Source organism: Schistosoma haematobium, chromosome 4 (assembly GCF_000699445.3).
Source record: "Schistosoma haematobium chromosome 4, whole genome shotgun sequence".
NCBI lineage: Eukaryota > Metazoa > Platyhelminthes > Trematoda > Strigeidida > Schistosomatidae > Schistosoma > Schistosoma haematobium.
In genome coordinates, this window is record NC_067199.1 from 22,804,366 (window position 1) to 22,826,113 (window position 21,748).

Below are 21,748 nucleotides of genomic sequence, written 5' to 3' on the forward strand. Positions count from 1 at the left end.
AGAAAGTAGTTAGGTATAAAACAATTCCATAGTCATGTTTCAAATTATTCTCTAAAGTTTCTGTATCATCAAACTAGGTAAGCCAAAATATAAATAAGAGGAATATTAAGCGCTTGGTAAATAAGGCAAATAATTTATTCAACCTTCACTCATTTGTTGCCCAAATATATCTTTTGGACATAATCTTTTTCTAATGAAATGCGAAATTCATTAAAATTGAACAAATATGATTGACAGAACTAAAAGTAATCAAAGTGGAACAAGTCAGGCTAATCTCTGGACAGAGAATGTATGGCCACAAAATTTAAGCTAAATTCACTGTAATGCTTTCCAAAATATGACAAAACTTCTTCTTGGAAAGTTTTGTCTTTTTTAATTTTTCAGTCATAATCAAGTTCCTCAAATATAAAGTCTCCAGCCCATTCGAAAAACCACTTGTTTGTAATTGCAACTTGCTTTACTGCCTTAAATTCTTAAATTAAGAACTGTGTATGTTAACTTCATGCGTGTAAAAAAATAGTCCACAACCTCCTGTGATGCCTAATACAGAAAACTTTAACCCTAAGCATCACAGTGGGTGATATATCCATGTTTTGGAGAGACGACTGAGTATTTATGTGCAGTTCACATATGAAATATCTGTTATTTCACATGCAATGTCTTGTTGAGAAAAAACATCGCGAAGTCGTACAGATAAAGGTGAACTTTAATTAGTTCTGTTAAAAAAAATACATATCACTGAATAATTACAAGTTACACTGATATAAAATTCAAACTCGTGTTATTACTGTTGAATTATTCGTTATAATCAAACATGGGACATATAACAAATGATCGTAAGTGCAAATAGTTGATTCACAGCCCTCCTATTGAATATGGATGGAGGAATATTTAATATTTAATAGTTTTTAGAATAAACACACTCTCGGTTCTAACCAGAAAATGAATTTTTTGTTCAATGAAGACGTTTTAGCTTGTTTCACTTTCGTATTTTAGTGATGGGTTCCATTTACTCTTTACTGATACGCACAACCTCCGTATTATTAAAGGTACTTTTTCCAAATCCCACTGAACTGTGTACCAAGTATCTTATTATGCACTTACTCTTGAAGGTTCACTAATTTGTCAGCTAAGATCATTATATATAAACAGTGAGGTCATGGAAAATGTAACCATATAATTAAGGATATTTCATGCTAAAATCGTAAGACTCGTAAACACAGACACCTTTAACCAATTTTTGCTCTACTATGTGTGCCGTCATTTTTTTCTTGTAAATACTTGAGTTATAAAAAATTAACGCCGTTTATTGAAATGTTTATAATCAACATCCTTTTATTAACAAAGAGTATAAAACAAAAATCTAAACCCATATACTTGCGTGAAGAAGAGAACCTTCTGAAAAATTGCAAATAACACGGATGGTTACTCACCATCAGGAACCAAAATAGCTCCAAAGTCTTAAATGAACTTAAGTAGTAGAATTATTAAACTTAACGAAATTAAAATTACACTTACTTGAAACAATATCGCTGTGGCATGACAGAATGGGTAAGCTCGTGGAACAATAGGTGCATCCTGCCAAACTAACCAGGACATTCTACCGGCTACAGGTTTTCGGGAATCTTTAACGGCGGTTAGTATCGTCGCAATAAGCACAAACATGTCGGCTATTGCTAAGGAAATGAGGTAAGTGTTGGTGGTTGAGGCCCCGATGGCTCGCCTTGTCAATACAATCAGAGATAAAAAGTTTCCAACGAGGCCAATGCAGCAAACACTTATCATTGATACACCTACAATATAGTAGCTAATAAGTTCTTTTTCCCAATCGTTAAGTGACGAAATGACTAACGGAATCTCGGACAAGCCATCTGGGTTAGAACTATTAGGTAGCATTGACCCAACGTATTCTGTAGAAATTGGCGTGTAAACGGTGTTTTTGAGGGTCATTTCGACTAAATATCTTCTCGCTGTATCCCGAAATCGTGAATAATTTGTTATACCAAAAGAACTCGAAGAGGCTACGGCCATGACATTGTTGAAGGGTGCATGTAATTACATCAAGTAGCCGAATTTTTTTCTCAATCAGTCATTATAAAATATCCACATTTTAACTCAAAAATCCAACGATTTTGAAAATTCGACATATTCCAGAATGAAACCGGATTACGAATTTTTGCAGTGACTTGCAAAGCTTTTATTCTGGTATTTTGAACTTTGATTCCATGCAAACATGAGTGGTTACTTTGTATAATAAATCACATTCACAATGGATACACGGAATATAAACATGAATTTAACGACCCCCCTTGCAAACTGCCTGCAAATGTTAATATTTGTTTGGTGTAATAAAACAAAATATTTTATGCGATCTTTCACAATTAGCGTCAATCGATTTAGGTTATAAACCGATTGCTTATTACGCAGCCATGTTATGAGGGAATATTTTTAGCTATTTAAATATATGAATATATGTTAGCATCAAGAAAAGCGGCTTATTCCACATAATAAACACCAAAGAACATAAAAGATCGTGGTAGCTAATGGCGCGTACATCTTAAAGAGAGAAGAGTGATCATTTTATCATGAAGCCAGTACTTTTACCTCTCAAGATCAAGAGAAATGAAGTCTTGTTAATCCGTTAGGTTCTGTAATGAAGTTGTAATGGTGAATATATCCACAATGTAAATTGTTATAAAAGCCTTTGAAATTGATACTGACCCCCTTAGTTTATCAAGCACACTCCAAATGAGGACAGTTGGTCGCTCATCCGCACCAGATCACAAGTGGGCATGCTGTGCTACGCATCACATGAAACTACGAGCACACATGTTTTTGTGTTTATATACAATGAATGCTATTAAAGGTTATCATTTAGTCTTATCTAAACATTCAAAGTAGACAATAACATTAGGGTGACATATCAGTCTCGTTTTCAGATTCATTCACACAAGGATGGATATTCTTAGGGGTGTAGCAGGAGTATTTGCTAAGAATGTAAGACTCCGGGAAACTCAGCCTATTGAGATAATCCCCCGCAACTGGTCCTCATCAGTTTTGTTTTAGCACATCCATGGAGAACATGACAAACCTTTGTAAGATTGTGTACAGAAAAAGCAAACATTTTGTGGAACATATGAAGTAAGTATTCCCTTATCGTGCATTGCTCTTATCAACCCCCGCCCCATTTTTTTCGACTATAATCAACCTCCAACAAGAATGCTGAGTCCGTATTAATAACTTCAAGCATAGATAGCGCTTATAACTCATTGTGACTATTGTTCAAGACTACTCGCCTTTTTAATTCAATATAATGAAAACTCAGTGTAATATTTGCTTTAATTTAAGAGTGACACTTTACTCATAATAACTTTGGTTTATTTCAGCGTGATGTTTATTCAAAATATGATATTCTTTATGTTGAACTAATGTGAATAGCATTCAGTATGACATTTTATGTAAAATTATGTCATAATTTTATTTAATTAGTAATCAACTAGGTGTAAAAATCAATACATGAATTAATGTATTTTCAACCAGGGGTTTCATAATTTTTGGGATAAATGAATCTTAATTTGTATCGGTCTTTTGTTTTCTTACTTCGCGTCATGAGGATATGAGTGTTCCCTCGTTTTCAAGCGTAAGTAATCGGCGACGAGGACATAACATAATGACAGACAGAATTCAAGTGCAATAGAAACGAATAGATACCAGACTGAGCTGAAGTGGTAAGATGTTATGTGGACGGCTGCATTTCCACCCCTCAACTCGTTTACGCTCCGACTAAAAAAACGCTAGTATGTTATAATGGAGCAACAGTCAACAGTCACCGCAAATCACCACTGAAGCTGTACAAAAACTGACTCAGAAGATTCACATTTGCCTTTGAATACTTGGTGGAAGTTAGTGAAGGTCAGTAACGCTGCGACATTATTGTCAAGATTGCATGACTCAGTTGTGTAGGCGTGGTCATCATTTTATACTATACACATATTATACTGTCAATAGCGTGGATGTGTCTTCAAAAGTTTGTTGTCAACGCTACCTCCGACTGTCACTGCTGGTCAGTGATCTGACAATGATGTAAGATAACATAGATTTAACATTCGCAAAATATTATGTTTTAATAGTTCAGGTAGCGTGGCTAACTGCCCGAATACCGACCGTCTAGTGAGGAAAATTCAAACAAATGTGCAAACTGTATCTACGCTTATTGTTGGTCTCTAGACAGTCGTAATTAGCATTGCCGCTGAAGAACATTTATTGTATTAGTGACTAAAACTTGCGATCGGTCTCAACTCTATCTAGTTTCTAACTCTGACCGCTACCAAATTGAGTTTTGGCTCTGGTTTTCACACTGAGTAGTAGCTGGGTTGTCATGATGTGACTACATATTCTATAAGATCTTATGTGGAAGTCACATCATTGTCTATTCTGACTCATATCATGACAATCAAGAATATGATTCTTAGCACTTCTGAATAACACATTTGGACCGTGTATAGAATAATATATTTAATGTAAATAGTAGTAAGTTACACAAGCATGATTACGCTTACAAGGCCGAGCCACGCCTTAACGAACAATTGTTCCTGCCTTCACCATTACCGATATCCTACAATTATTACATACGAAGTGACAATCTCAGTGATTACATGTTCAGCTTCGGGAATCGTGCGGTTAGGAATTAATATCACTACAAACCTTTGTATCTGTTACAGTATAACTACATTAGAACTTCTTCATTTGTAGAGTAAAAATGTCAGTTATCAAGGGGTTGTAATTATTCGTTGTAAGGTGTCAAGTTATAATTAACATGATAGTGATAAAATGAATCGTCTGCATAAAATGCATAGTTGCAGAATTTTATCTCATTAACTGAGATATCAATCATAAATTTGTGTGAATATAATGTGCAACGAGAGGGGTAATTGAAATAGAAAATTCATGTGAGTTCAGAATGATGAATTTGTACATCAACAAACATACAAACACCAATAGAACTGAGGGAATAAGACTTTTAAAATACGCAGCTTAGATAATTAATGATCCAGTGGGCCGGGGTAAACACAGAAGCTTAACATACACCTTTTCGTATGCAGAAGTTAGGCTTTCTGAAATTAATCCAGATGACTTGAGTTATGCAGACGAGTTGTAATATAACTCATTTAAGTAGGCTGTTCGGAACTTGGTACGTACAGAAAGCCACATTAGTTTCAACGTGATATTAACCATCCTCCAAATAAGAAAAGATTACGTTGTTAATATATTTCAAGGCTCATTTTCGCATCCATGCCGATACATGTTTGGGAGCACACATAGATAAAGCCTTCTGAGTTTGGCCTATGTAGCTAGCTCCACAGGAGTGGTTCAGCCGATATGCACATATGGATTAGCTCATCATCAGTGGCCTATCCTTGAATCGCTGTTCAAAAAATAGTTAAGTAGAGAACATTACATGTAACTTGGGGACGTGAAATATCCTTTCAACAGATCTTTTGGTTCCACCTGTTAAAATGTTACCCGCCTTATCCCATTCAAAACTAAGTAGCAGATAAGTGGTTTTCTTGTTGACTGTGTCGCAGTCCGTGATATTTTTCTGTTCTGAAAGATGTTTTCTGACGAAACTATCTGGAGAGCATTTTTTGGTTTATCTCAACTGTCATGAAAATGCAATAGCTTTATTCAGTTGCTAAGACACTTAACCAGATTTATTTTGTTCTGAAGGGTTATAAAGTCATGAAAGTGAGTGTAACAACCAGTTCATTTATTCTTTTTGAACCAATATCTTTGTATGAATCCGTCTATCCTTCCAGAAGGCAAGACATCTGGGAAAGTCGAGCTTCTTTGTCGCGCTCCTCATTGATGAATTTAGTAGCTGGGTGGACATCGTCGAAATTGTTCAGCAGCTCTTGTTTGTTGATACTTTTGTTACACGACATTAGTAATCCAGATTATTCAGGGTGTCATTCGACGGCCCATATAACAGTTTGACTAGGAAAATACTAACAATTACTGGGGCTCCGAGAGACCTCATTTCTACTCTACCTAATTATCTTTAAAGTTCGTCAAACACGTAGGGATATTCATTGTGCAGTTCAACAGTAACCCCTTCGTTTTACATATTGTAATAGGTTTATGTATTTTTTTCTAGCAGTTGTCCATTTATGTAATCGGTTATTTCCGTCAGTGGAACGTTAGTAAACAAAGATGTTATGTCTAGTGATAACATGGTTTCGCCTTTTACATTCATAATTTTTATTATATTCACAAATTCAAATACGTCTTTAACTCTGTACTCAACTAAGTCTTGGTGTAATGGTTCTTGTAAGTTGGCAAACTATTCTGCCGTTGAATGATATGGTTATTTTGACATGTTTAGAATTGGACGTAAAACAACCTCTGGTTTATGAACCCTAATTAAGTTAGAGAGTAAAAAGATGTATATTCTTGAAGACTTGAGCCCGTTACAAATATACTCAAAAATGTTTTGGTGTTGTTTCGAAAGTCTTATTGCCGTAGTTAATTGATGTTCAGTCTTTCCAATGAAATCTTTACATCACCCAAGCTTTCCGAATATACTTTGATCACTCAGTGAGAAGTTAATCTTATGTGTCTTATCCGTCTTATCTAGAATCAGTATCGAATTATACTGAAACAAAGATTCAGTAAAACATTTATGGTCACAAATAAAGCATTTGAGGCGAAATATATTTCCAACAATCTTATCACACATATAGTTGTTATGAACACTTATATATGAAAAATAAAAAGGTTAACCAGACGAGTGGAAAATAAGAAAAAACAGAAATAACTAGAAAAATGTGGTCCAAAAGTGAGAAAATCGCTGTGTTTGATGATAAAACTATACTTCCAGGGTACGTTTAGGGTAAGAACAAACTGTTTTGGAACTCGCAAAGAGGGGTTTCCATTTTCGTACGCTCAAGGCTCCATTAAGCCCCATTATGCACCCCTGAACAACTTTGTACAAAGCCACAAAACTCAAGTCAACATCAATTTTGTGACCTGTTTCAACTGTTTAGCAATAGATGACGACGGATTTTTATCATCTACTCTTACTGAGTCATTTGATTCCATCTGTTTTTCAGGCCATTTAAAATCATGCTCAAAATCTCCAACCTGCAAATTACAATTGATCCTATCTGTGTATGTGGCCTCACACGCATGTAGAATATTAAAAACAGTGGGATTTAGTCAAAATTACATTCCATCTCAGCTTTCGGTGAAGCGTTGATTGACTTCTGAATGGTAGGTGATGTAGACAGGCTTTCTCGATACCAAAAGCGTGGTAGGGCTCACTGCAATGTGACTTTTCCATCGACTTATGAATTTTATAAAATAACTATTCCCCATCGGCGTTTTGTTAAATGACTCCATTCCTTCATCAGTTGTATTGCATGCACGAATGCTGATTTAGGAATTGAAGGAGGTCATGTCGTTATAGTCAGTCTCTTAGCATATAAGGATACTTTGATGTCTACGAATTTGAGAAATAATCATTCTATATCAGTTCCGGGGGTAGAGTTTAAACGCTTACCCACATAACTTCAGTGGTATCTAGAATAACGGGAAAAGTAGTGGAGACGGAGGTAGTCCAACATCTAGTTACTAATAGCCTGATCTCGATCTCACAGCATGGATTTCTTAGGTCTAGATCATGCGGTACTTGCCTAGTAGACTACCTGAGTGATATAACTCTGAAACGAGACAAAGGACTCCTTGTATCAGTCCTATTCTTAGACCTTAAGAAAGCCTTTGTTAAGGTCCCACACAAAAGGCTTTTCTTCAAACTAAAGTCGTTCGGAATAAACAACCCACTATACTCATGCCGTTATCTCCAACGCCTTTTGAAACGAAGATCCTAAAGCCAGTTCAGCCATGATTTGAGAGTGAGGGGACTTGAAGAAATCTTTTAAAAATTGTCTTTTGGTCAAGAAGTATATGATCAAAATTAACTAGATTTTGTAAGAGATACATAACATGGTGCACCCAAACCTGGTCTGGTGCGAATGCTTGCCCAGGTGACTTAAGCTATGGTGTGTCCAGTAAAACTAGTGAGGTCAGCACGAATGTCGAAGACCCACAGAACTCTTTGGATCGGGGATTTATTTGACGCTCCAGTTGCATCTTATTAAGTAATTGAATGTAAGATATTTATGGTTGATAGAAATTGGACCTTTTTATTAATCTCAATGGGAGTTCGGTGTCAGACTTGTCGACTGGCTATCGAGTGAGTGGGTAACTTGTCTCACATAAAAAATATAATGAAATGGGATGAAAACCTGTTTGTGGGCATTTAGTGAAGTGGGTAGTCTACCTTAAACGAAGTGGATATAAGTGCAGCAGTAAAACTCGTCCGACTACGTCAGCTGGAGATAAATGGATGTGTTCTTTATTGGTAAAGTGGAATGAACTGACAGAGCCACACTGCATTTTGTGAGATATATATCACTTATCTCAAACACAGAAACTGGATTCCTCACTAAGTAATCAGTATCACACTCCTACCCAGGCTCCTACTCCTAGTAAGACTGGCAAGAAAAAAATGAACGAGGGGAAATGATATCATAAACTGCTCGTGGTGCTGACTACAACAGAAAAAAGCACGAAAACGACCATTGTGTCATATGCTAGTCGCTCGTTAGAACCAGAAGCCCAGCATCTGAGTGTAATTTCAGTAGTGTCTGGGTTCACTGTCGCTGTGATGCAACTGTACCAAGGCAGCACTATGGATTTGTGTTAAGTCACTCCTGTCTGTAGCTTTGGTGGTTTTTCTGCAGCGTAGAAAAAAATAAACAAACGAGACAACTAAAGAGAAAAATAGGACCTCATAAGAAATAACCACAACCATTCATACCAGTATGCCAAATTCGTGCAAGACGGGCTCAGCTTAACATACAACAATGACAGACACGACCCAAGATACGAAAACAACAAAATTACCAGTATTTACGAATACTCCAGTATCTGTTAATAGTAGGGGGCAGTGCATGAGCGTTGGGAAGGGAATTAGCGAAAGTGTAGCTTTCAAAATGCTAAAAATAGGGGGCAATGACGGTAAACAAAACTCCCTGATTTCTTTTAGTGTCCCAGTGTCAGAAAGTAGCTTATTAGAGCAAGAATGACCTTCAATAAAGAGCGGAGGCACAAAAGCTACATCACTTTATTCGAATTGTGTCGCTTCTTTAAGGGACAGAACGTTGGAAATCCGAATTACATGCGAAAACCTATGAACCGTAAGACATGCCTTTAGAAGACCAACAAACGCCCAAGAACCAACCTGCATGGTGGTTTATAGACCCAGAGCTGGCAAGTGGTAGTCTGTATGAAGTCCACAAACCCAATATCGAGCGGTGGCGTTAGCGTAACACGGACTCTCGCACCATCACGATAGCTTTACCTCACTACCCCACCCGTTAAGATTCATAAACATTAAGTTTCTGCGTCTGGTGGCAGTGAACTTCAGAAGCCGGCAAGACTCCGCTAAGGTTCTTCAGGCCTTGTACTTTGGTGTCGGTTACTATGGTAAGCCCACATAACTTATTCTAGCTTCTGGACAAGTTAGTTTACCCATTCTTCTTCAGCCACATTTGACCTTGATAATTATTTACTTATCAACCCTGACCGTTTTGATATGAGTGTATGTGTGTACATCATATCCTACTCACCACATATCTGAAGCTTATTTTTGATTAACGCTTGGTTAAATGGAGTTGTCCCACACGCCACCTCTACTGCGCGTCATGTTGCTTAGTTCTCCTCGCTTCGCCAATCCGCTTCGCTCTTCCTTCTTTATTTCGTCTCCTTGATTGCCTGTTGAAACCAATGAATGCCTGAAATATACATAATCGAAACCCGTTGTCGTATTGGACTTATTTAATTCCGTTAAACACCATCGCCATTTAAGTCGATGATATTATGCGAGGATTGACGATATATATATATTTCGACAGCAATCATTAATACGATTTAATTGGAGTCATATCTCGGGCAACAAAAGTGGTGAGCCCGTCGACAACATCATGCGGTCAAATTGACGTCGAAATGCAGGGCCTTATTAAAGTACAGCTAAGAACATCGACACCTCCAGTCACATTGGATGTTGCGAAGGCCTACCCAGATAGGCAAAACAACAACAAGAAAGTCCAAAAGACACACCTTGGCACAACTCACGGTTGAGAACAGAGACAAGCTACTTACAAAACAGAAGACCGATGTTACTGTAGAACAGCATCAGATGATGAAACAAACCATCAAGTGCCTCTATAGCAACCTAAGACTGCCAAGAAGCAGGCTGGAGAAAATCAGAAACATATGCTTTATGTTACACCTGGATATCATAGTCCTCACTGAAACACAGCTATCACCCGACGTCATGGATCAAGAAGTGCAGAATTATGGTTTATCTTGTTGTTCCTACTTCTCTAATAATAGACTTAATCCCAAAATTGCTTATTTGTTATGTGACTATCTAATCTATATAATTTTACGTGGAAGTCACATAATTGCCTATTCTGAATGTCGTATCGTACCGTGATATAGCTTTAGGCGTTTGCAAAGAACACATTTGGGCTGGAGATAGAACAACATATTTAATATTAATAAAAGCGGTAAGTTGCACAAGAATGACCACTCATGCAAGGCTGAGTCATGTCATCTAAATGATGAATCAATGTTCACGCGTTCATCATTCTTATCTCTCTAACATTGTTACATGTTGAAAGCGGATCTCCTCAGTAATTCTATGTTCAGCTTTAAAGGTCGTGTACTTAGGAACCGATACCACTGCAGAAGTGGGCTTGCAAGACGTGACACTTTGCAGATACGATAGGGTACATAGACAGAAGGTGGGGTGGGGGAATACATTAACAGTCACTTCAAAGCCTTAGTTACACACAGTACCGAATTAACTGGGGAGAAAGAAAAATGCTGGTGTTGCTTAAGTTTAAGCGGTACAAAGTACTTGAATAGAGGATTATACCGGCTGCACACGGGTTCTAACACCCAATAACGAAAGATAATACAGGAGATACTAAAGCTGCCTCAGCTAGAGTTTGTCCAAATACTACTAGCTGGAGGTTACAACAACTAGCGATTCCAGAAACCCATAGAAACGTAAGCCAGAATTTTGTCGTTATTCGCTACTCAACTACATGGAACAGATTACCAGTGAACCTCTGTTGCAGCGAAACTACAACCCGGTTCAAAAGTGCCCTTGATGATTTTCTTTCCAAAAGTGGATTTTGTCACTTTTTGAATATCAATGTGTTTAATAATGATTTATACAAACAAGGTCCGTTATCCATCTAATTGATTAAAAAGCACAATGTGCCCTTTGAAACTTTTCACGTCTATTTTATTCTATTTCTATTCATCTTAATATATGAAGTCCGCTCATGTTTGTATCTATAATTATTACTGTTACTGATATCGTTATTGGTACCTCGACACATTAGATATTCTATTCATCTCTTCTTACCCTTCTAAACATGTATTGTTCCTAAACATCCAAAGTCTATAACTAAAAACAAATTACCTCAAGGTACACATAAATAAATTAACTTCTCAGATTCATTTTATCTTCAACTATATATATATCATTACATAAATCTATATGTGTTTATCCGAGCGCAGTAAAGGATTTTTTATCTTATTCTATTTTTTTCAAATTGCTAGTTTACTTCAGAGGTCGATATTCATTACACAATTATTATTATCATGGTTGAACCCCTTAGCTAGGTGTTCATTTTTTTCCCATCTAAATAAATATTATTCTTAAGTTTACGAAGTTTGTAATTAAGACAATAACTTGTGTTACACGTAAATTAACTCATCAGACTCGTTTCATCTTCACTATGTATATATGACTCATACATATTGATATTTCATTATCCTTTTCACTTAAATGAGACTTTCATAGCATCAATCCAGATCATGACTGCACAAACATTTATTCTAGCGTCATATCTTATTGCAATAATAAGTCATTTTTTTCATAATTATTTTCTGTTTTATTTTTGCTACTAATTTGACGACACATACATAGTCGTTTATTCTTGTTCTGTGTTCATTAACCCTCCTATTAAACTATTTGCATATTTCACGTCTCCTTTATTTGAATTCCCTTATTTTCTTCCTTTCCTTCTTTAAACTCAATTCAATATCCTTCTCAATTACACAGAACCTGATTTATTATTATTGTTCTATTATTATTACTCCCTTTTTCAAATATAATGCTAGCATTATTTAAACTTGTGTATTATTGCATTGTTGAGGAAACCCGAAATGGTTTCTTTACAACACTTATGTACTCATAAGAGGTTTGTGAATAATAATAATAACACTCCATCCCTAAGGCTCAGCTGCGAGGATACAACCCCTACAAAGTGGTTCCATAAGTGGCTTTCCATAGCCATTAGAAGTTCAGGACTGACAGCATGTGTGTGGCGACACGAAATGGGACAGCAACAGAAAACACTCAAACTTAGATTATTTACTGATAAGTGATCAGCTTCTGGTTGAGGATGTCCATGTCCACGCACCAAGAGGAATTAGTGACTATGGTGCGGTCATGTTTAACATGGCCACAAACAAGATACCTCGATGGAACGAGAATGTCTTCTACCTTAGTTACGCCAGAGCACACTATATGATGAAAAGGGTGCATCTTCAACACGCCCCATGGCCATGAGAGTGGTGAAGGATAACAGTAGGTGACCTATGAGGGATATCATTCAGCACAGTATCCAACACTATGTACCTTATAGTAAGCGCACACCCGGAAAGCGAAGATTTTGGATCAGGCGAAGCACAGAACGCTCGCTACAGTTCAAGTAGAGAGCCTGGCACATTTAGAAAATCTCATTGGCAGAATCTGATCGCTTCTCTTACCTGCCACTGAGAAACATGAAATATCAAAGTTAAAAGCAACGGGAGATGTTTTCAGGTCAAGCTATCAGTCTAAGTGCAAGTTAATTCCAAGTATCTCCACACATTCATGACCAGGAGATAGCTTGAAAACCAGGGTATGTGTACTCCAAAAGTGCCAAAAAGTAAGAATTTCACTAATTAAAAATGGCAGACCGACTAAATCAGGATCCTGAAAGTGTGACACACCTCTCTACCCTAGTGCTAGTTAAGGGTCCTGAAGATACCCAGCCGACTTCCGGGTTAGTGTTAAAAAGAATCAAATCCCTGTGCCCCGAGGGGTCAACAGCATGTGACAAAATCCCACCTATAATCTTGAAACAGTGCTCAAAAGTCAACAGTGCACAGGTGCACAACCCATTCAGGCACTTATTAGATTCTCACCAACTGCCAAGCAAAAGTAAACAGGTCACTCTTCCTCCAATCGTCAAAACGAGCGATAGAAAACACCTAGTCTGTCACAGACTAACCTCACTGTCAGGGGTGATGGAAGGACCAGCTAGTGAACAAATGTGGGAATACATGGGTAAAAAACATCCTCCACCAAGCCCAACGTGCGTTCAGGAAGGATAGGTCGTGGGCATCCAATTCGCTCATAGCATGGGAAAGCTTGACAACCTGATGGATCCATAAGGTACCAGTTCATGTAACATTCCGCGACTTCACAAAAGCCTTCAACAACACCTCATGTACTTCCCATAATGAAAGTTGAGAAGATGGGTTTCACGGACCCACTTTTATCCTGACACTGGAATACCTGGTGAACATGGCGGTTCGTAGCAAAGAAAATAGAGTGCAGGCGAGTAAGATCTCAACAGTAGGAATTAGTTTCACCTAGCCTACTCAATACGAGGATATTGCCAGAATATCATCACCACGCTCCTCAAGGCAACCCTCCAAAGATCTTACGTGAAAGAGCCAAAAAACGTGCATACATTTACTTTCCGCATTACGGGATGCAGCCATTTAAAATGCTTTTCCGGCCGAAGTGAATTCAACCCCCTCAGTGGACAGCTTCACGAGAAGACCTGACAAACACTTACTCATGGATTACCAAATCCATTTTGGACTAGCTTTCTGATTTATATCTCATAAATTACCACGGCTATCACTTACGCATACCAGCAACTACTTCGTATCATCTCAGTTTCCCCTCTTATTCTTTCAGTCCCATCTTTTTACACATCAACTAATCAACTTATTTATTATTGTTGTAACAGTTAACTTCTTCTGGCAATCGAATTGTCACTTTATTATTTTCACATTAAAATCAAACAACCTTCTTACTGGTAATGTGTTGACTGCTGGTATCCAGAAACCCTATTGCCATGAAACAAACGCACTCAACTAAAAGATATACAAATCCACAAATAACTACAACACCGGTAAGGGTTAGTGCAGTCAATTGGTTGCGTCATCACCTACTGGAACCGTACCGAGATCATAAGAAGCAAGTGCTAAACAATCAATGGGTTTATACAACCACATGACAAAGGTATTGGATATTGGACTCCAACTGGATATTTGACATTTAGGCGGTTATTTGTGGAGAACTAATGACCTTGTTTATACGGAGATGTGTTTTCAATCTTTCTCCCCTAGTTGAGGTTTCAGCTGCACAACTGCATTTGGGACACTACAATTCAAAATATAAACTAGTTGTTGATCCTCATAAAGAGGATACTATTAAAAGTGGTTTTGAGAATGTGACGAGATGGCTTATAGTAGCAGATATATTGAGAGGTACTAAATTTACTGATAAACGGTATTGATTATCACAGGTCTACGGTTAACCCTTGGTATGGTGTTTAAGGAGCCTGCAACTTTAAACTACCCTTTCGAGAAGGGTCCTCTCAGTCCAAGATTTCGTGGTGAGCATGCTTTACGTAGGTACCCTAGTGGTGAAGAACGGTGTATCGCTTGCAAACTTTGCGAAGCTATATGTCCAGCTCAAGCAATCACTATTGAGGCTGAGCCAAGAGCTGATGGGAGTAGAAGGACAACTAGATATGATATTGATATGACCAAGTGCATCTACTGCGGATTTTGCCAGGAAGCGTGTCCAGTAGACGCCATCGTAGAGGTGACCAATTTGTTCTTTTAAAGTGCTTACTATACTCGTAGTAATAAAGATCATTTGTCTAATTTTCTAGGCTGCATACCGAGCTTTCATTAACGTAACTTTCAGTTGATACTATTACTGTTCATTTCACAACAGCAAAATCCAAATCTACTAGGAAATAATTGGTAATACTTTGTGAAGGTTTTAAGTGAAGGACTATTAGTTGACTTGTGGAATCTCCCTTGTGAGTTGACTTTCATAATGAGGGAAATGTGTTTATTCAGTGGCTGACCTAGCAAAACTTTTGCTGAATTTTACTGTTCGTTTAGTAAGCCCTGGTATTTTCAAAGCGTCGTGTTCATATCCAAATTTTGAGTTTAACAACATGATGTAGACCTTTCAAGAGCTATATCTATAACGTCTCGGGCGGTATATGAACGCTTACTAGTGTATTACTCGGAATGATGGAATTTCCACCCTACCCTTTAGTAATTTTAAAGCATTAGGAAATTTACACACAAAACAACGTATGGCTAGTTTAATAGAACTTTTGACCCTGCGAATCGGCCACTAGACTCGTACAGATTACATCACACATTCATTTTCACCTTTTCTGACTTCGTGAATTATCCACTTATGATCCTATTTGTTACATCTTTATTTCACATTCGTTTGGCAGGTGACTAAAGTGCTATTGTCAGTTTCACATTCAACTTAGATACCAAGTGAACCGCATCCATCTGTCATATCCTTGATCTCAAAAGTAAAATTGTCAAGATATCAGCTTATTCAATGTGTTTGGGAAAAACTTTATGTACTCGGAGATTCTTTGTTAGATTAAAGCAGAAGACTAGGTAATTTTAAGGGCAGACATCAGGTTCCTATCTAATCGGTGTTTTTTTGGCAGAGATAATCAGTGAAAGCGAATGTGTTTAAACTATCATCCACTCACTTATGATCACTTTAAGGTTTAGCGAGTTTCAAATACCTGATACCTTGACAATTTTATTTTTGAGATCAAGGATATGACAGATGGATGCGGTTCACTTGGTATCTAAGTTGAATGTGAAACTGACAATAGCACTTTAGTCACCTGCCAAACGAATGTGAAATAAAGATGTAACAAATGGGATCATAAGTGGATAAATCACCATCCAGACTATCGCTTATCTCTAAAACTGATCGCCTAACGTTTCTCTCATTTTAACACTGGTATCTGATCGGCAAGTAAATTTTATATGGTTTGGGTGTGTGTTAACAGTTAAACGACATCTTTCGAAAGATTTCAAATGTATATTTAACCTTTGAGTCTTCAGATCTTAGGAGCTATATGTAAGATCAATAAAAGTCAGCTTTTACACACTTTTCAGTTCAAATAGTTACTAAACGTTGAAAATGAAGTCGGACAGTTCTATGAAAAACGTATGTGGTTCATCCTAATTACTAGCAAAATAGCACTTTTATATCAATCACATGGTAATTAAGCGTAATATGATTTTGTATGTTAAAAATAAGGTTGTTCGCGTTATATGTAAAGCCGTTCGTATACCTATCGAGTTCACAAACACCCAGCTAATCATCTGTTTAAGGAAAATGTTAATCCCTTACATTCCACTCTGATTATCGGAATTACATTGCCATGGGATGGGAAGAGTCACCTCTCTCTCGAAGTGCTCTCATATGGCTAAATGTATCCAGTCAATACCTTCTCGCAGTAACCCTGACTCCAAACCAATGGTGCACATAGGCTACAGGATCCTGAGGGAACAAATGGCGTATGAGTCAATTATTGGTCACCGGTTACAATGGAACTGCACCTTCTAACGTTGTGCCATTGCCTTGTGGATTAGACCTGTAGGTCAAAGGCTCGAAATATGAATCCCTAAGAAAACCACATGCTTCTGTTTGGACGCCCGGGCAGTATTCCGGTCTTCACAAATCGAATGGTCTGTGTGGCACACCAATATTTGGTACCTCCTTGTACCAATGTTTATGTATTTAAATAAATAAATAATATATCAGAATCACATCTTTCCTAGCACCCATCACAACGCTTTTTGTCTTGTTACTTGCTCAGACCGCTTACATTTATAAGTTCTCAAACAAGGAATACTTCATTTAGGCCTATATAAAAACAAGGTTGAGTTTTGTTTTGTTTTAGTTAAAAATCCTTACTCATAAGTTTTCACCCACTTTAAATGCATCAGCAGGAATTCAAGATTTGGTTCGTCAGTATCTTCATTCCACAGATCGTTTTGTCTTGTTACTTTAAAGTTGGTCGGTTAGTTTAAATCATTAGGTAGAAAAGTCTAACAAGAAAAAGTAACTAGACAAGCCTCAGTAGTTATAAATCTTATGGTTCATTTGCACATTTTAATTTCATCATTACATCAGCATAACTGTATTGTGAAGTCTAAAACAGTAGTTTTAATATTAAAAGATATGATTTTAAAAAATACAATTCCTCTTTAAGCTCGATGGGGTGTCAAAAATGAGTAGTTTTAGATTTCAGGAATTGCAAGTCTAAAACACGAGTTTAGGTGTTTTATACTCTTGCATTTATTTTATCAAATGTAGCAAATTAGACTAATGCGTTACTGTGAAAGCTATTACTCTGTTCAGTCTAACTTCCTCTGTAAAATTAATGGATTTTTACTAGAAGGATATGATTTTTTGACAGGTTATGTCAATTTAACTGTAATCTTAACAACTGTTCGTGTGTTAAAGATGGAACAGTTCTAAGCACACTTCTCTGGTAGATAGATAAATAAGTTGTATAAACCACCAGACTACAGCTTAGTCATAGAGGCTCTTCGGTGTCTCGAAGAAAATCGATGTCACGAGAGAAGTCACTACCTTTTAAAATGAGTTGTAAGCTTAATTTTTCTAACCTCCCACTTCCAAAACCCTTTTGTGGTCTATGGATGGCGTTGTTACTTTCGATTAATTTCCAACTAAGATAACTAATTTTCTAGTTTGTTTTCTCTTCTGAATTTCAGGGACCGAACTTCGAATATTCTACTGAAACACATGAAGAATTACTGTATAATAAAGAAAAATTGCTGCAAAATGGTGATAGATGGGAAGTCGAAATCTCAGAAAACCTAAAAGCAGATTATGTGTATCGATGAAGTATCATTTCGTTCATTTGGTTTGTAAATGATTTAATTCACAGGATCTATGCACTACTAATTTCATATTTAAACAACCAATATCAACTTTTCTCATATGTTAGATTGTTAACGAATTCAAGACAGCTGGTTATTCCTAGGTACATTGATTTAGAATAAAATAGAGCTTTTGGCTTTGTCCTAGTTTCTCTTGTTTTTGTACGTATATATCAGTCAGTCGTCTACAACTTAGGACCAGGCACATATATGCATCGGTGCAAGTTGCCGTGCCTCATTAGCACAACAAGATGAATACCGAATTCATAGAAGCAGTTACTTCAATGGTAGTAGTATATATAAAAAAGATGGCATCTAGAAATATGATACAGTGAAGAATCAGTTCATAGAAAGGTGTACAGTAATCTTTATCTCCCGGTTTCACGGAAGGCAAAGAGTGTATACACCTACGCCATTGTGATCGATTCTGAGCCATGTCACCAAGAATCTTCAACCGTTGATTACGATAGTCGCACGAACCCCAACCAAGTAGTCTGCATCTACCAACATGGCTCAGACCAGGAGTTAGTGACTTCAAGCACTGATGCCACGTTTTGGTTTGGCCGCCCCTAACTTCCTACCATTCATCTCCGAAACTAGTCAGCATTGCGCGTCGAGGTAATCGGTGTTAAGGCATACGTAATACGTGGCCCAACCATCTCGGTCGATGAAGATTCACAATCTCATTAACTGATTTACCATCATCCCCTAGTACCCTGTGTCTAACCTCACTATTACTTACCTGATGATCCCAGCAATATTTCTAAGACATCTGTGATCAATTAATAGTAACCTACGAGTATCCTCTACACTTCGCAGCCGTGAAGTAGAACAGAACGAACTGCCACGCAGTATACTCGTCCCTTAATTGATAGACGGATATCTCGCCTTCGCCATCGGTAATGTAAGTTGGCAAAAGCCAAACGAGCTTTTTGAATCCGTGCAGAGATTTCGTCAAACACCAACTCATTAAGGTTGATTAAACTTCCAAGATAAGTGAAATTGTCGACGCATCCGACTACACTTACTGCGCATATATATATATATATATATATATATATATATATATATATATATCATCCTAAACTCATTAGCAAGTATAGGGAAGTAAGACAAGCTAACTTAAAAATATATACTACCTAACACTGGATACTACCCATTTCGAAAAATCCATGGCGACTGTAAATTAGATTACACTTATATTGTTGAAATTAACGAAGTTAATTTTCATTTGTCTCCTTAGACTCATTCATAGTAAGATGAGGTTAAATACTACCAATTACGCAATCAGTATTCAACATGTTCTTGACAGGCCCTTACTCACTGAAAATTTTTAAGAGGAATTAGTCATTCCAAAGTTCAAAAAGTAGGGACCAATAAAGTCAAAATCGTCGGTTTTATTAGTTGCATTACCAGTTCGATGCTGTTACGAGAAGTATATTTCTGGAGGGTTGTCTAGGAAATCCTCATTCGTCATAAATAATGGGGAAAGCTCACTTGCACGTGAAGTAGATACTAATAATGACCAGAGCAACAATGAATGTTTCCTAATTACAGCTATTCTATAGGTCATAACAAAACATCCACCTGAGTTTTAAGCCTTCTCCATCACTACTATTCTTACAATTTGTGTTGTATGGAGTTCTAAGTGGGTTGAGACTTCTCGAATAAACTATCCCCGACAAGTGGGCTCGTCACTTTGAAGCGGCACTTCCCAAATCTATTTTGCTATCTATCTAGACCACTTTACTGACTAGTCAACATGCATACTTTTGCAATTACTCTAGAAGGTGGCTTATAGAAATTTTACTTTGGTTAATTTTGCAGCGGTGACGATTGTAATGACTTGGTGTAGTAGGTCACGATTGTTGTTCACAGGACAGTCTAATTATCTCTCGTAATTCAGTGATAATATTTCAGTATTACCACAACAACACGTACGTCTATCTACACTTGAAAGAAGCACCTGTATTGGAAGGACGATTTACATCACTACATTGAATTAGTTGAAAGGTATTCTGAATTTACTGAGGAAGATTGTTCATTCATCTAACTATTTAATTTTGTGCCTAACGAAGTCGTGATATTCAGTTATTAGTCTTGTATGTATTAACTACTTGCTAAGATTTAAGTAGCCAAGTGATTTGTAGAAGTAGTAAGCAGAAAAACTCGTATTCATAAAATTATCTGACAGAGGAATACTAAACAGGCGATTAGGGTTTCATTAAAATTATTCCCTGTTAGTGAGTGCTGTAAATTAAGAAGATACTCTGAAACTTCCTTTCATCGCACAATATATTTGTTTTAATTGTTAAACGCATATTTTTTAACATCATACTTTGTGTGTCATGTTTATATTCAATTAAGGTTACAAACTAAAAATATCATTCTATACTTTGCTTATGCTCATTTGTTAAGTGAAGAAATACAGTGAATATGGACAAATTTCTTTTATTCAAATATTGATTGAGTGATTTGGCTTTAGGCTAGATTCTCAAAGTTTTGATGATGAAGTTCAACGAAGTCGAAATCGAGATACCCGCTCACTAATGACATTAAATGATGATCGCACCGTGTTTCAAATTGAAGAAAAATTAAATTGTGAATCATTGACTTGTGACCTGTCTGGTTAAGTATGTTTTCCTGGTCGGAAAGATTAAACGCCCTTAGTTCCATCTCATTTGGGGTCATAAGTGTGCATCAGTAAGAAGTCTCAAAGTATGACTAGATACTTACCTTCTACTACATGGTTCTCGGTAGTTTTTATTTGGGCTAAAAACGAACTGACTAACTATTTAGTCATCTCTTTATTTTGCTCATCATTGTTTCTTGATAATGTTCTCTTTTCTAATCATCACATCACAATAACAGATAGAAAGTGAAAATCAGCAACCAAAGTAAACATATTTGCTTCTTTCATTTTTTTGACAAATGACATATGCCTAGTATGCGTGACTGTCGAGCTGTCTTCATCATTATAAAATTTATTATTACTGTGTAAAGCTTGTGTACATTAAAAACTAAAAGGAGGAAAGATTTAAACGTGAAAAAATTTAATTATAATCAAAAATTTTTCCAATCAAATCAAAGAAAAAAGAGAATAGGGGATAAATACATCAAATATTCAACTGGAGTATAACATTTAGCGCAAAATTGACTGTTGGTTAGTAATTTAATCTACACGCGAATGTATATGTATGTATTTATAATCAGATAATTGTTTAGAGATTAAATTGAAGACAACAGAGTAAAAGCAGAAAATCTAACTACTGCTATCTGTCTACGCGAATGCTTCTCATCATTATCGGTCATCAGTTCTACAATAATATATGTGTACTCATTTGGTTTAAATAATCAAAGAAACTTGTAGAACAAAATAGGAAACAAACAACTGATTATCAAAGTGAGATTCATCTCTTAAATAAAAGAAGACCCAGTAATGTATATGTAACTGAATAATTTCTAACTAGAGTAATGATTATTTACTTCAATGTAGAAAAAAAAACAATTCATATTCCCACCTTTTCTTCTGGTTTTCAAAAGACTATCTAGATAATTTTGTTGTTACTGT

The 21,748-nt window shown here is 36.7% G+C and overlaps 2 protein-coding genes across 6 annotated transcripts in view; one reads left to right on the forward strand and one right to left on the reverse strand.

Annotated features, from left to right (window-relative positions):
• MS3_00007676 (uncharacterized protein) overlaps positions 1-2,298 on the reverse strand; it is a gene marked incomplete at its 3' end in the record, with an annotated part of 40,701 nt that extends 38,403 nt beyond the window's left edge. Inside the window, exon 1 of the mRNA XM_012940520.3 lies at positions 1,519-2,298. Within this exon, the coding sequence (XP_012795974.3) occupies positions 1,519-2,031 (513 nt within the window). The 5' untranslated portion in view covers positions 2,032-2,298. The remainder of the gene's footprint in view (positions 1-1,518) is intronic.
• Positions 2,299-14,368: 12,070 nt separating this feature from the next.
• Positions 14,369-21,186, forward strand: NDUFS8_1 (NADH dehydrogenase Fe-S protein subunit 8 ndufs8). 5 transcript variants are annotated; one of them, XM_051215992.1, is made up of 6 exons: positions 14,369-14,443; positions 14,484-14,691; positions 14,730-14,819; positions 14,856-15,031; positions 18,010-18,281; positions 21,049-21,186. In XM_051215992.1, the coding sequence occupies exons 1-5, from the start codon at positions 14,417-14,419 to the stop codon at positions 18,139-18,141; spliced, it is 633 nt and encodes a 210-aa protein (XP_051066539.1). In that variant the 5' UTR covers positions 14,369-14,416; the 3' UTR covers positions 18,142-18,281; positions 21,049-21,186. The 5 variants fall into 5 exon arrangements, with proteins under 5 accessions (XP_051066539.1, XP_051066538.1, XP_051066542.1 ...); XM_051215991.1 differs by having other exon boundaries at positions 14,730-15,031; positions 20,596-21,186; XM_051215995.1 differs by lacking the exons at positions 14,369-14,443; positions 21,049-21,186 and having other exon boundaries at positions 14,478-14,691; positions 18,010-18,142; positions 18,186-18,324.
• The last annotated feature ends 562 nt before the right edge of the window (positions 21,187-21,748 follow it).